Source organism: Oryctolagus cuniculus, chromosome 16 (assembly GCF_051225735.1).
Source record: "Oryctolagus cuniculus isolate XC-2025 breed Fujian yellow rabbit chromosome 16, ASM5122573v1, whole genome shotgun sequence".
Lineage (NCBI taxonomy): Eukaryota > Metazoa > Chordata > Mammalia > Lagomorpha > Leporidae > Oryctolagus > Oryctolagus cuniculus.
The window spans coordinates 21,135,888-21,150,097 of NC_142882.1; the positions used below are offsets into that span (position 1 = coordinate 21,135,888).

General features: G+C 46.4%; 1 protein-coding gene across 15 annotated transcripts in view; it reads left to right on the top strand.

The window, feature by feature from the left end:
- The first annotated feature begins 4,483 nt into the window (after positions 1–4,483).
- The window catches only part of LOC100349198 (uncharacterized), a 31,088-nt gene continuing 21,361 nt past the window's right edge, over positions 4,484–14,210 (top strand). For 3 of the 15 annotated variants that reach the window (XM_089316494.1, XM_089316495.1, XM_089316493.1), the window contains exons 1-2: positions 4,484–4,676; positions 6,629–6,798. In XM_089316494.1, coding sequence (XP_089172620.1) covers positions 6,727–6,798 — 72 coding nt within the window. In that variant the 5' untranslated portion in view covers positions 4,484–4,676; positions 6,629–6,726. The remainder of the gene's footprint in view (positions 4,677–6,628; positions 6,799–14,210) is intronic. The other 12 variants (XM_089316500.1, XM_089316499.1, XM_070058916.2 and 9 more) reach the window with 9 other exon arrangements.

Below are 14,210 nucleotides of genomic sequence, written 5' to 3' on the forward strand. Positions count from 1 at the left end.
CCTGCATGGGAGACCAGGAGGATTTCTCATAGGTTCTCGAGTCATTTCATAGTTTTGGATTTTTTTTTTGGACAGGCAGAGTGGACAGTGAGAGAGAGACAGAGAGAAAGGTCTTCCTTTGCCGTTGGTTCACCCTCCAATGGCCACTGTGGCTGGCATGCTGCGGCCGGCGCACTGCGCTGATCTGAAGCCAGGAGCCAGGTGCTTCTCCTGGTCTCCCATGGGGTGCAGGAAAGAGATGGAGATGGAGATGCAGATGGAGATGGAGATAGAGACAGAGATAGAGATATAGAGATAGAGATAGATAGAGATAGAGATAGATAGAGATATAGAGATGGAGAAAGATGGAGATGGAGATAGAGACAGAGGTAAAGATGGAGATAGAGATAAGAGATATAGAGATGGGGAAAGAGATAGAGATAGAGACAGAGATAGAGATAGAAAGATAGAGATGGAGCAAGATTTGGAGGTAGAGATATAGAGAGATTGATTTCCATCCTCTTGTTCACTCCACAAAAGGCAGTAACAGTTAAGCCTGGGCCAGGCTGAAGCCAGGAGCCAGGAATTCTATCCAGGTCTCCCAAATGAGTGGCAGGCACCAAGCATTTGGGCCATCATCTACTGCCTTCCTACTGCATTAGCAGGAAGTAGGATTGGAAACCGAGTGACTAGGACTTGAAGTGGCACCTGAATGTGGGAATGTTGGCATTGCAAATGGCAGTTTAACTCATTACATCACAATGCCAACCCCGTTTTAAACTTTCACATACATTATTTCTTTAAAATAAGAGAAATTTATGTAAACACATTTGCTTTTAGTAGTCTTTATTTTTTTTAGAGATTTATTTATTTAGTTGAAAGCCAGAGTTACACAGAGAAAGAAGAGGCAGAGAGAGAGAGGGGTCTTCCATCCACTGGTTCACTCCCCAATTGGCTGCAACAGCTGGAGCTGTGCCGATCTGAAGCCAGGAGCTTCTTCCAGGTCTCTCATGTGGCTGCAAGGGCCTAAGGACTTGGGCCATCTTCCACTGATTTCCCAGTACATAGCAGAGAGCTGGATAGGAAGTGGAGCAGCTGGGTCTCAATCTGGTGCCCATATGGGATGCCGGGACTGCAGGCGGCGGCTTTACCAGCTACGCCACAGTGCCGGCCCCTATTTTTTAATTTTTAAATTTGTTTGAAAGATACACACACACACACACACACACAGGGAGGGAGGGAGAGAGAGAGAGAGAGAGAGAGAGAGAATCTTTCATCCGGCTGAAGCCAGGAACCATGAACTCAATACAAGTCTCCCCAGTGGTGACAGCAACCCAGTGACTTAAGCCATCACCTGCTGCCTCCCAGTCTGCATTAACAGGAAGCTATGTTCAAGAGAAAGAGCTTAGACTTGAACCCAGGCTTCCCCAATATGGGATGCAGTTATCCCAAGTGGCAGCTTAACACTAGGCTAAATGCCCACCACCCAACTGTTAGTGTTTAAGACTAAATCTGAGAATGGTTTCCTGTGTAGAAAAGCTAAATTTGAAAATAAAAGCAAGCTGGCACTGTGGCGTAGCAGGTAAAGCCACCGCCCGCAGTGCCGGCATCCCATATGGGTGCTGGTTCTAGTCCTGGCTGCTCCTCTTCCAATCCAGCTCTCTGCTATAGCCTCTGCCTCTGCCTCTCTGTAACTCTGCCTTTCAAAAAAAAAAAAAATAAATAAATAAACAAATCTTAAAAAAAAAGTGAGTTAATTAAAAATAAAGACTGGAGTGGGCTGCTTGCAGTTTCTTTTTTTTTTATTTTTTATTTTTTGACAGGCAGAGTGGACAGTGAGAGAGAGAGAGACAGAGAGAAAGGTTTTCCTTTTGCCATTGGTTCACCCTCCAATGGCTGCTGTGGCTGGCGCATTGCACTGATCCCAAGGCAGGAGCCAGGTGCTTTCTCCTGATCTCCCATGTGGGTGCAGGGCCCAAGGACATGGGCCATCCTCCACTGCACTCCCAGGCCATAGTAGAGAGCTGGCCTGGAAGAGGGGCAACTGGGACAGAATCCGGCGCCCCGACCGGGACTAGAACCCAGGGTGCCGGCGCCGCAGGGGGAGGATTAGCCTAGTGAGCCGTGGTGCAGGCCGCTTGCAGTTTCATAATTGTTGTTTTTGTTTTATTTTTAAAATTATTTCAAAAGGAGAGAGAGAGAGAGAGAGAGAGAGAGAGAATGAATCTCCTACTCACTGGTTCACTCCCCAAATGCTCACAATAGGCAGGGTTGGGCCAGGCTGAAGCCAGAAGCCAGAAGCCAGGAACTTGATCATTAATGGATGAGTTGATGGATAAACAAAATGGGTATGCTATGTGCACATAATAGAATTGTTCAGCTAAAGAGAGAGAGAGAGAGAGCGCATGAAGTGCTGCTACATGGAACACATGGTTGTTTCCTGCGACAGTTATGCTAAGTGAGCAAAGCCAGTCACAAAGGCCTCATAGTATGTAGTTCCATTCATGTGAAAGTTGAGAAAAGGGAAATCTATGGAGACAAAAGATAAATCTTTGGTTTCTTGGAGCTGGGGATTAAAGGAAGATGTGAAGAGACGTGATGGCTGCAGAGTACAGGGGTTTCACCTTTTTTAAAAAAATTTATTTATCAGGGGTTTCATTTTTTGGGTGAAATTGCCTGTGCTGATGTTTGTACATATCTGTGAATATACTGGAAACACCTGAATTGTACACTTAAAAAAAAACTTGTATTTCAATTCTATTTTCTATGCACTTTTAAAAAATATTTACTTATTTATTTGAAAGAGCAACAGAGAGAGCGAAGATGAAAAGAGATCTTCCATCTGCTGGCTCACTTTCAAAATGGCTACAACACTGGAGCTGGGCCAGCCTGAAGCCAGGCCCCAGGAACTCTATCCAGGTCTCCCATAAGCCTGGCAGGAACTTAAGCACTTGAGCCATTACTGCTGCTTCCCAGGTACACTGGCAGGAAGCTCAGTGGGCAGCGAAACAGCCAGGACTTGAACCAGCACTCCCGGGTGGAATGCGGGCCCCCCAAGCAGTGGCTTAACTCACCACACCACAATGCCTGCCCTTAAATTGTACATTCTAAAGGGATTATGTGAATTTTATCACACAACATAACTGTTCAAATAAATACAGAATATATTAGGAGTTCTGAACCAATCCCCTAAGAATATAAAAAGTTGAGGGGTACTTACACATGCTTGTGTTGTTCTTGTTACATTAAAAGAGCTAAAGAGAAGTTACAGTGGTGAAGATAGATTTTATTCAAGAAATGATTGCAGTAGAGAAAGATAATTCAGTATAGAACTAGTCTCAACCCAAAATACAACGAGAAGTGGGGTTTTGATAGCCAAGGAGGAGGTGGCAAGGATCAGGTGTTGATGGATGGAAAATTAGTAAGAGGAGACATCAAGTTTGGCAGGATTCTGGTTGAAAGCAGGCCATGTGATTAGAGATCATCTGGGGAGAGTGGGGATGGAGAGACAGAAGGTGGGGGGATTCTCCCTAAACTGACAACAGGATTCTTGCTCAAAGTGGATTCTATAAAGTGCAGGGATGGGTCTTGTTGGGTAGAGGGTTCAGGGGGTTCTAACTAAAGCCCCACAAGGCAAACAGTCTTTGCCACTTATTTTAGTGCAAATCTAATTCAATTGCCTTAAGAATATTATAGCTACTTACATTTCATTTAAAGAAATATTTCCATTTTTATTTGAAAGGCAGAGAGACAGATCTTCAACCCACTCATTCATCCTGCAAATGCCTGCGGCAGCTGGATCTCCTACGTGAGCAGTATGGACCCAAGTGGGCTGGATCAGAAGCAGAGAACTTGGGGTTCCGCCGCACGTTGTGAGAGCTGGTGTACCCTGAACGGTGTCCTCACCACTGCACCAAACGCCCGTTCCTGTCAACATTTCAAAATTCTGTAGTGACACACTGTGGAAAGAAATGTCCCTCAGTGTAACATGTGCCAGACGGAACACAACTCGCAGCTTGTGGTTGGTCTGAGATGGACCCCTTTGCCCAGGCGAGGGTTGTGGGGGCTGATTTCCCACTAGCGCTAGGGATTCCTAACCCCAGATGTGCAGGGTGGAGGAAACACATACGGGTGCCATAAAGGGGGCCAGGCTCTTAGGTATGACGGGCTCAGCCAGAAGTGGCCCCGTTTGACACAAGTGTCACGACTCCCTGAGTGGCGGCTCAGCATCAGGCCAAGCCCTGGACGCCTGGACACCGGAGCCTCCAGTTCCAACGTGGCCTTGCCTCGGTGGCCCGCTGGCGCTGGACTTGTTCAAGAGTAGCTCCCTAGGGGGCTGCGCCATCTGCAAGCCAAGCCTGGACCCCTCGCGCCTCCCCTGGCGTCCGCGCCTTCAGAGGCAGCTGAGGGAAGGCGTCTACTCCAATGCAAACGCCCACGGAAGGGGACGAGGGCGTCGGGAAAGTAGAAGCCGGTTCCGCTCACGCGAGGCGGATTCTCCCGGCTGTCACTCAGGCCAAAGTGGGCGGGGCCTCCCAGGAAGGTGGGTGCGGCCAGGCTACGTACCGGCGTGCTTACGTCACTGGGCACGTCCGCCGCAGTCTCCGCGTCTCTTCGCTGGGTAGCCTGGGGCAGCTTGTGGGTAACCCGCGGGCGCCGGAGTGGGGAGATCGGGGCGCCCCGGAGGCCGGGAGATGGTGAGTGCGTGCGGGGTCGAGGGTCCGGAGACGCCGGAGAAGCGGACGGATGGGGCCGTGGGGCCGCCGGGGTCGCGGGCGCCCTGTGCGGCCCCGGCCCGCAGCGCCCGCCGCCCAGCGTCTCCGCGGCTCGTGCGCTGACAGCGGGTCTCGGGGTGCGGGAGGAGCCGTGGGGCCCCCGGGCTCTCCTTCCCCGCCTGCCGTGTGAGAGCCACGACCCTGGTCCCGAAGCACGCAGCTCCTTCGAGCTCCGGCAGACTCTAAATTTCCAGATCCCTCTGAAGGCCGGCGTCCCCTCTCCGGTCCACAACACCGTTGCCCACGGTTTGTCCTGCGCCGTGCGTTTCAAATCCGCGCGCTGTTTGGATGACCGTTTTTCTCACAGAGCGAGCATGGCTGGCTCTTGTTGAGAGTCTCAGTTCTTGTTTGTGGAAATCCGTCGTTAACAGAAAAGCGGAGAATGACCGCTGGGAACTCGGCTGCATGCAGTCCGTGTCGCTGTCTCCGCATTATCTTACTTGGGTACAGACACGCTGGGCTCCTCTGCATTGAGGTGTTGTTTTGTTGTTTTTGCAAACCACAGCTTGCGGTCAGCAGTGCCCCTCCCGAGGTGTGTGGCCTTACAAAGCCTTACTCGCTTCTTCTTTTTTAAGATGTATTTATTTATTTGAAAGTCAGAGTTACACAGAGAGTCTCCCACGTGGGTGGCAGAGGCCCAAGCACTTGGACCAACCTCCGCTGCTTTCCCAGGTGCATCAGCAGGGAACTGGATCAGAAGTGGAGCAGCGGGTCTTGAACCGGTGCCCATATGGAATGCTGGTATTGCAGGCCAGGGCTTTGACCTGCTGCACCACGGCGCCAGACCTTTTTTTTTTTTTAATGTTTATTTATTTGCAAGGTAGAGTGATATCTTCCATCCACTAGTTCATTCCCCAAATGTCTGCAACACCCAGGGCTGGGCCAGGTTAATGCCAGGAGCCTGCAACTCCAACCAGGTTTCTCATCTGGGTGGCAGTGACTCAAGTACTTGAACGTGATCTGTTGCCTCACAGGATGTGGGTTAGCAGGGAGCTGGACTGGAAGTAGAGTAACCAGGACTAATCAGGCACTCTGATATGGGATGCGGGGTGGGGGGTGCACAGCCTTGGCTGCAGCATCTTCACTTTCCGAAAGCATAGAGACTCGCGGGTTTTCTTATTAACGAAAATGGCTTGCAATTTCTTTCTTCTTTGACGCATAAACGTGGGATTCAGTGATTCTGTTGGATTCTTCACTGTGTGTGAAGAGCCACTGATGTGGAGAGGAGATGCTTGAGGCCAGTGGCTCTGGGTTAAGATGAGAGACTGCAAAGGGACCACTTGTATCTTGCTGCAGCTGCATCCGCCTGCTCACACCCACTTTGGGAGGGGCCTTAGGTACTAAGTGAAGCTGCTGAGACCTGGGGATCCATGTACAAACAGAGTTAGGAGAAGGCGTGAGGCCCTGTTTGCAGCCATTACCTTTGAGTTTGGCATCAGTAGTGCAGGTGCACCCAGAATGTAAACTGCGCACGTTGAGAACACTGCTCACGTATTCTGATTCACGTATTTGGATTTATTTCTTAGGGATTCCTTCATCTGTTGAATATTGTGACTCTTCACTCTAATTTGCTGTAGCACATTGTAATTTTATTCCCTGTTAGAGTCTGTAAGATTTTTAATTTGGGGGAGGGGCTTTGAAAATGTACTGTGATTAAGATATGATTGGGACTAAGACAAAATTCTGGAACCCATTAGAAACTCTGGTTTCTTTTAGGTGAGAGGACCTAAGATATGGCTGTATTAAAGTTCATGGGTAAATTTGTCATTTTTAGATCAGTTTTTGTGTGTACATACCTCTGAAGCGTGTGAATTGGAAAGGCTTTATTATTCCTAATACAAATGAATTTCAATTTTTTTCTTTTTTAATTTCAGAAGCAGAGAAGGACAGACAGGAATTTCCATCCTCTAGTTCACTCCCCAACATGCCCATGTTGGCCAAGGCTGGGCGAGGCTGAAACTGCGAGCCAGGAATGCATGTGACAGGTACCCAGACCTCCCAGGGCGTGCACTGGCAGGAAGCTACAGTTAGGAGCCAAACCCAGGTATTCCAGTATGGGAGGGTGGACATCTTAACTGCTATGTTAGATGCCTGCTCCCCTCTAGTTTAATTGATAAGAGCAAACACTATTGAATTCTTATTTTAATTGAAAGGAACCAGGAAAACTACTCCATGTTTATGTAGTCTTTGAAAATCCCACTATATTAAGGGATTAGGCCCAAAACATTCATACTTATAAAAATTCATCTTAAAATACCATTCAGTGGGAGAGATAGAGGAAAGTATGATGCAACTTGTCATTTTTACATAAATGACTTGAGAATTTACATTTTTTTTTTTTTTGACAGGCAGAGTGGATAGTGAGAGAGAGATACAGAGAGAAAGGTCTTCCTTTGCCGTTGGTTCACCCTCCAATGGCCGCCACGGCTGGCGCACTGTGGCCGGTGCACTGCGCTGATCCGATAGCAGGAGCCAGGTGCTTCTCCTGGTCTCCCATGGGGTGCAGGGCCCAAGCACTTGGGCCGTCCTCCACTGCACTCCCTGGCCACAGCAGAGAGCTGGCCTGGAAGAGGGGCAACCGGGACAGAATCTGGCGCCCAGACCGGGACTAGAACCCGGTGTGCTGGCGCCACAAGGCAGAGGATTAGCCTAGTGAGCCGCGGTGCCAGCCCTGAGAATTTACATTTTGTCTTACAGTTTTGCAAAATTTATAAAATGGTTTTATGAGTCTATAACTCTTAGTGTTTAAAGGGTCATAAAATTATTTCCATTTAGAAAGACTGAAAGTAAAATTTTAATTAAAAATTTTAAAGGAAAATGCATCAACTAAAGTTATAGACTTAGAAGGTAAAATATGGTTTTGTATAAATTTCTCCATTTTAAATAAAACTGAGGCAGGCGTTTGGCAGTTAAGATGCCAGTTCAAGTCCCAGCTCCACTCTATTCCAGCTTCCTGCTAATGCAGACCCTGGGAGGCAGTGGTGATGGCCCAGGAAACTGAGTCTCTGCCACCCATGTTGGAGACTTGGCTTGAGTTTCAGGTTCCAACTTCAGCTGGGCCCAGCCTCAGCCATTGTGGGCATCTGAAGAGTGAACAAGCAGATGGGAGTACTCTCTGTCTACCCTTTTCTGCCTCTCAAGTAAATATACATTTTAGAAAAGTAATAAATATACCTCTCTTTAAAACCAAACCAAATCCATAACACAGAAAAGTCTAACTCAAAAAGACTCCCAGGCAGCAGTATCTTGGCCCACTCCAGGGGTCTTGCTCCAGCCAAACCCTCATAACTAGTTTTGATACTTTCTTGTGCATCCTTTTAGTTTCTTTATAGAAAATGAAGCTGTTGCAAATGTGTAGCTTTGTTACCCATTTGCTCTTATTAAGTGAACAGTCAGACTTGGCGTTATTTGATGCTTGCTAACAGCTTCAACCCTGTTCCTTCCCCCCTTGTGCTGCCCAGGTGGACAAGCTGAGAAAGCCTGGGGCTTCCCTCTGGGCCATAATGAAGATGGCCCTACTGATGAAGGGGGCACTATCCTCTAAGCCCAGGTTCAATCACAATAAAAATCCAGGTCCAACTCTCTTCCTTGCTCTCTGAAGCTATTTTGCCCCTGCCCAAGAAATCTGACCCCCTCTCCCTGAGACCTCATCATGTGGACAGTAAGCCTTTCCATACCCTCTCTCTCTCTCTCTCTTTTTTTTTTTTTTTTTGACAGGCAGAGTGGACAGTGAGAGAGAGAGACAGAGCGAAAGGTATTCCTTTGCCATTGGTTCACCCTCCAATGGCTGCCACGGCCGGCTGCAGCGCGTTGATCCGATGGCAGGAGCCAGGTGCTTTCTCCTGGTCTCCCATGGGGTGCAGGGCCCAAGCACTTGGGCCATCCTCCACTGCACTCCCGGGCCACAGCAGAGAGCTGGCCTGGAAGAGGGGCAACCGGGACAGAATCCGGCGCCCCAACTGGGACTAGAACCTGGTGTGCTGGTGCCGCAAGGCGGAGGATTAGCCTATTGAGCTGTGGCGCTGGCCTCCATACCCTCTCAGTGTGTGTTATCACACCAGAGATACACCTGTACAGGTGGTCCTGACAGTTGGCACTATGATGATAAGGATGTGTAGCCAGTGACTGTGTCCCCCTGGGTCCATTTCTTGCTTTGACTTGCTAACCCCCTCTGCTGTATGATGGCTAGTATGCCCTGGACCTACTGTATGCTGGAGAATTCGTGCTGTGAGCTGCGTGGCTCTGTGTTGCACTGTGGGGCCCTACCAAGCCAGAGTTCTAGATTCCATTAATTTTTTGGCATTTGGGAGAAGGAATACAGGATGGGAGCCCTCCTTAAAGTGGACCTGGGTGGAGGTCTTGTTTTTAAAGTGATGTTGGATTGGCCCTAATATACAGGATGGGGGTGGGACTATTCCCTATATAAGAGATGGACCTATTAGGGAAGGGGAAAGACAGCCATTAGGTGGCAAGCTAAGAATACTACCTCTGCACTTGCCACTAAGTTTGTCTCTATGATAACAAACTAACTGTCTTTGTCAGTGGTGACAACACCTATGCAACCCTGTGGCTCAGCAAAGGTTAGATTGAACCTAATTTAAGTCCTATCAGGCAGGGATGGAGAATCTTTTCTTGTCAAGGGCCATTTGGGCATTTATAACATCATTTGCAGGCCATACAAAATTATCAACTTAAAAATCAGCTTGCTATAGATTTACTGAAATTTTTTTTTAACTTTTATTTAATGAACATAAATTTCCAAAGTACAATTTATGGATTACAATGGTTTCCTCCACATACTGTCCCTCCCACCCACTACCCTCCCCTTTCCCGCTCCCTCTCCCCTTCCATTCACATCAAGATTCATTTTCGATTATCTTAATATACAGAAGATCAGCTTAGTATACATTAAGTAAGGATTTCAACAGTTTGCTCTCACACAGAAACATAAAGTGAAAAATAATAGATGATTTTTTTAAATGATGATGAAATCAGATCAGACCTATTGTCATGTTTAATCCCAGTGAGAGTGAAGTTGGGAGTTGATAATTTCTTTTTTTTTTTTTTTTTTTTATTTTACAGAGGATCAGTTTAGTATACATTAAGTAAAGATTTCAATAGTTTGCACCCCCATAGAAACACAAAGTGAAATATATCGTTTGAGTACTCGTTATAGCATTAAATCTCAATACACAGCACATTAAGGACAGAGATCCTACATGAGGAGTAAGTGCACAGTGACTCCTGTTGTTGACTTTACCAATTGACACTCCTGTCTATGGCATCAGTAGTCTCCCTTTGCTCCAGTCATGAGTTTCCAAGGCTATGGAAGCCCTCTGAGTTCTCCGACTCTTATCTTGTTTAGACAAGGTCATAGTCAAAGTGGAGGTTCTCTCCTCCCTTCAGAGAAAGGTACCTCCTTCTTTGAAGACCTGTTCTTTCCACTGGGATCTCACTCACAGAGATCTTTTGCCAGAGTGTCTTGGCTTTCCATGCCTGAAATACTCTCATGGGCTTTTCAGCCAGATCCGAATGGCTTTAGGGCTGATTCTGAGGCCAGAGTGCTATTTAGGACATCTGCCATTCTATGAGTCTGCTAAGTATCTCACTTCCCATGTTGGATCACTCTCCCCTTTATTTATTCCATCGGTTAGTGTTAGCAGGTACTAGACTTGTTTATGTGCTCCCTTTGACTCTTAGTCCTTTCATTATGATCAATTGTGAACTGAAATTGATCACTTGGAATAGTGAGATGGCATTGGTACATGCCACCTTGATGGGATTGAATTGGAATCCCCTGGTATGTTTTTAACTCTACCATTTGGGGCAAGTCAGCTTGAGCATGTCCCAAATTATACATCTCTTCCCTCTCTTATTCCCACTCTTATGTCTAACAGGGATCACATTTCAGATTTACTGAATTTTGAATCCTGCCTGTGGTTGCCTTGGCAGGGCCATACCAAATGATGTCATGGGCCTTATATGGCCTGTGGGCCGGACATTCCCCAACCTTTGCCATGGGGAGGGCCCTAACCTTGATGACAACAGATTTAGAGTATACTAAGTAGAAAGGCCACCCTCTACCCAGAAGTTCATCCTGTAACAAAACAGAAACAGAAACAAAGGGAGAAGGGAACACATTTGAAAATAGTGAATGAAAAGTCCACAGTTTGACCCAACTGGAAATCCAAAATGTGCTGATGGAAGCTACACAACAAAGCTGCTAAAGGGTACTCACTGTATGGGTTTGAGGCCTTTACAAGATAGGCTTGTAATTAATTTTAACATTTTTGATAATATACTAATTAACTAACCTTTATGCGATTAATCAATACAATCGGCCAAACTACATGGTTATTACCATACTTATAACTTGGGATCCCACTACATTTAAGCAAGGCATCCCTAGTGGTGTTGGTGGTGTTACTAAATGTGAAATCACCCTGCCTAAATTCTCCGTGGTCAAACCACCCATTGTATTAAATAATCTCCTTGTGAGCATGGAAGCTCTAAACCAATGAATCATAAATTTCTGAAAGATTTATTTATTTGAAAGGCAGAGAGAGAGAGAGAGGGAGGTATCTTCCATCTACTGGTTTACTCCCCCAAATGCCCACAACAGCCAGGGCTGAGCCAGGCCACAGCCAGGAGCCAACCACGGCATCTTGGTCTCCCACATGACTGGCAGGAACCCAAGCACTTGGGCCTTCATCTGTTGCTTTCCGGGGTGCATTAGCAGAGAGCAGGGTCAGAGGCAGAGGAGCCTGGACTTGAACCGGAGCTCTGATATGGGTTGCAGGCATCCCAAACAGCAGCTTAACTCATTGTATCAAAATGTCTGCCCCGAATCATAAATTTTAAACCAGTTTTTAGTGCTCATAAGCAGGCTTGACAAAATGGGGCCACTTGTGTGTTACACACCATCTAAATTGGTTAATATGGCTCAATTGAACGAGACCTTGAAGGATTAACGTTCATTATATAAAACTTATATTGGAAGGGGTGATTAACCCTAGGTTCTTTTAAAATTGTAATTTGGGCTGTTTTTAAACCTGGAAGGAATGAGTGACACCTCACAGTGGATCACTGCAGTGCTGTGAATCCCACCCCTTATCCCCCTAGACCCATACACAACTTTATGGAAATTACGGACACCACCCGGTTAGCAACTTGTAAATCTGCTGTCACAGGTTTGTAGAAGGCTGTTCGGTGTCTATTTCACAGCCTCTTGGCTGCAGTTTGCCCTCACCTTTGAGGAAATCTGTTGAACGTTTACTTGATGGCTCTCTCAGACTCTCAGCAGCCTCTCAACACACACACTCTTTGTAAAGGCAAGACCACAACGGCAGCCACCTTTCTCCAAGAGCAGAGGTACAGCATCACGTTAATGGCATCTACTTTGGAGGTCATGTGACATTCATTGAGGCAAATACTGAAAAAAAGGCACTTATCCACTCCCCAGCACCACTACCCCTAAAAAAAAGACTGGGCCATCGCTAGATACATGTGATGTGTAAGGCCTTGACATTTTGGTTAAGTTCCTGAAAATTAGGCGACTCGCTAATTGGCTCCTCAAACTGCTGGCTCACTGTGTAACGCTTGTGGGACAGTTATAGCCCTCTCAGAACCCACTACCTCGTGCAGGCACTTTTGATGTTAGGGAGACAACACTGTCCTCCTTTATAAATTGTATGTAAGCCCATTTCTGGCTGTGATTTGTGTATGCCCGTCTTTGCATGGGTACCCTTAGCACAACAGGCACTCCCTTCAGTTCCTTCAGGGTCTCGTTCACACCAGAGGCCTCAGCAACCTCTTCTCACACCTCCTGAAAACACTCTTGCAGACACTGCCCATTGTCTGTATGTTCCTAATGCAACCAACTTCCCTTCTTGAACTCACATTCTGTAACATGAGAGGTGCCATGTACTGGGTTGTCCTGCAAATAAGAGGCTCTCACAGGCCCAGAGCAGATGGCCATTCAGCTCTGGGTCCTGGAAACGGTGCCTCCCATATGCACAGCGTGATTCCCGAGACTTCCTTTCTATATGATGGAGCAAACGGGGCGGCCGCCTCTTCCCTCAGTCATGTACCAGATAACATGGTGCCTGGGGTAACGTCCCTCATGTGGAGCTGCTTTGGACTGAGTGCACAACAATGACAGCCTGCAGACTTTCTGGACAATGTTGCCTCATTTGTGTATGATGGAGGCCTGTGGACAGTTACTGTGTTTCTTCCCCTAATTGTGATGCGTCTGATACATGAGATCCAAGATCACAACGAACCAAACATCCGGCGGTCATCCCAGAACTGGCTGACAGTTGGCTCTATTTGCATATTTTATACATTCTTGGATAAGTAACAACTGCCTCTTTGTGAAGAAAGAACCCAGGGATCCTCTTTCCTCATGTGTGGTGCCAAAATATAAATCAAGGTGACACAACCGTACATACACCAAGTCCACCATAAAAGGCTTCACCAGGAAATTCGCCATCCAGACAGTACTGATAATAATAAAGGTACTCAGTTCACTTCTAGGCCTCTGAGTATGAAATTCTGTGGGATGTTCTCACTTTACTACTTTACTGGTCTCAGACTCACAGAGCCCCATAATGGCTTACAGAAATAAGCTCAAATCAATTTAATGAAACAGCCCTGACTGTTGTGGTCATTTGGGGAGTGAACCAGTGGATGGAAGATCTCTCTCTCTCTCTGTGTCTCTCCTCTCCCTCTCTATAATTCTGCCTTTTAAGTAATATAATCTAAAAAACAAAACAAAACAAAACAAAAAAAACAACTTTTAAATTCCACTTGTCCATTCATCCATGATTCCACCAACAGTATCTTGACATCCAAAGATCAGTTATACTGTTTCATGGTTTTCTCATTTCCATAAAGTTGAATTAAAAGATAAGTTTAGCCTGATGCAAATTTTGTCTTAATAAAATTTTATTTGTATTAACAAATTTCCATAGATTTCAAAAATTTTTTGTACCAAAATAAACTTATCTTTTAGCTGTATTTTGCACAAACTTTTTGAGATATCCTTATCTTATCCCTTTTGGATTAACTGTTGTGTGAAAAGTGTAAGCTCTGTGTCTTTTTTTCTTCCCCCTATATGGTTGTTGAAAAAGCCTCTGATCTTCTATCAGAAAAAAGCTGACTAGGGGCAGATGTTTGGTCTGGAAGTTTAGAAACCCACATCCTATACAGGGGTGCCTGGGTTCAATGCCTGGCTCCAGTTACCTGCTGAAGCAGACCCTGGGGCAGCAGTGGTGGCTCAAGTGATTGGTTTCTTGCCACCTACATGGGATACATGTATTAGGTTCCTAGCTTTGTACCAGACCTGGGACCACTGCAGGCATTTGAGGTAATTGCATTTGCCAAATTCAAGCTCTCAAATAAAAAAGAAAGAAATCAGTTGACAGTGTTTATATGCTGCATAGCAGGGCTGGGGAA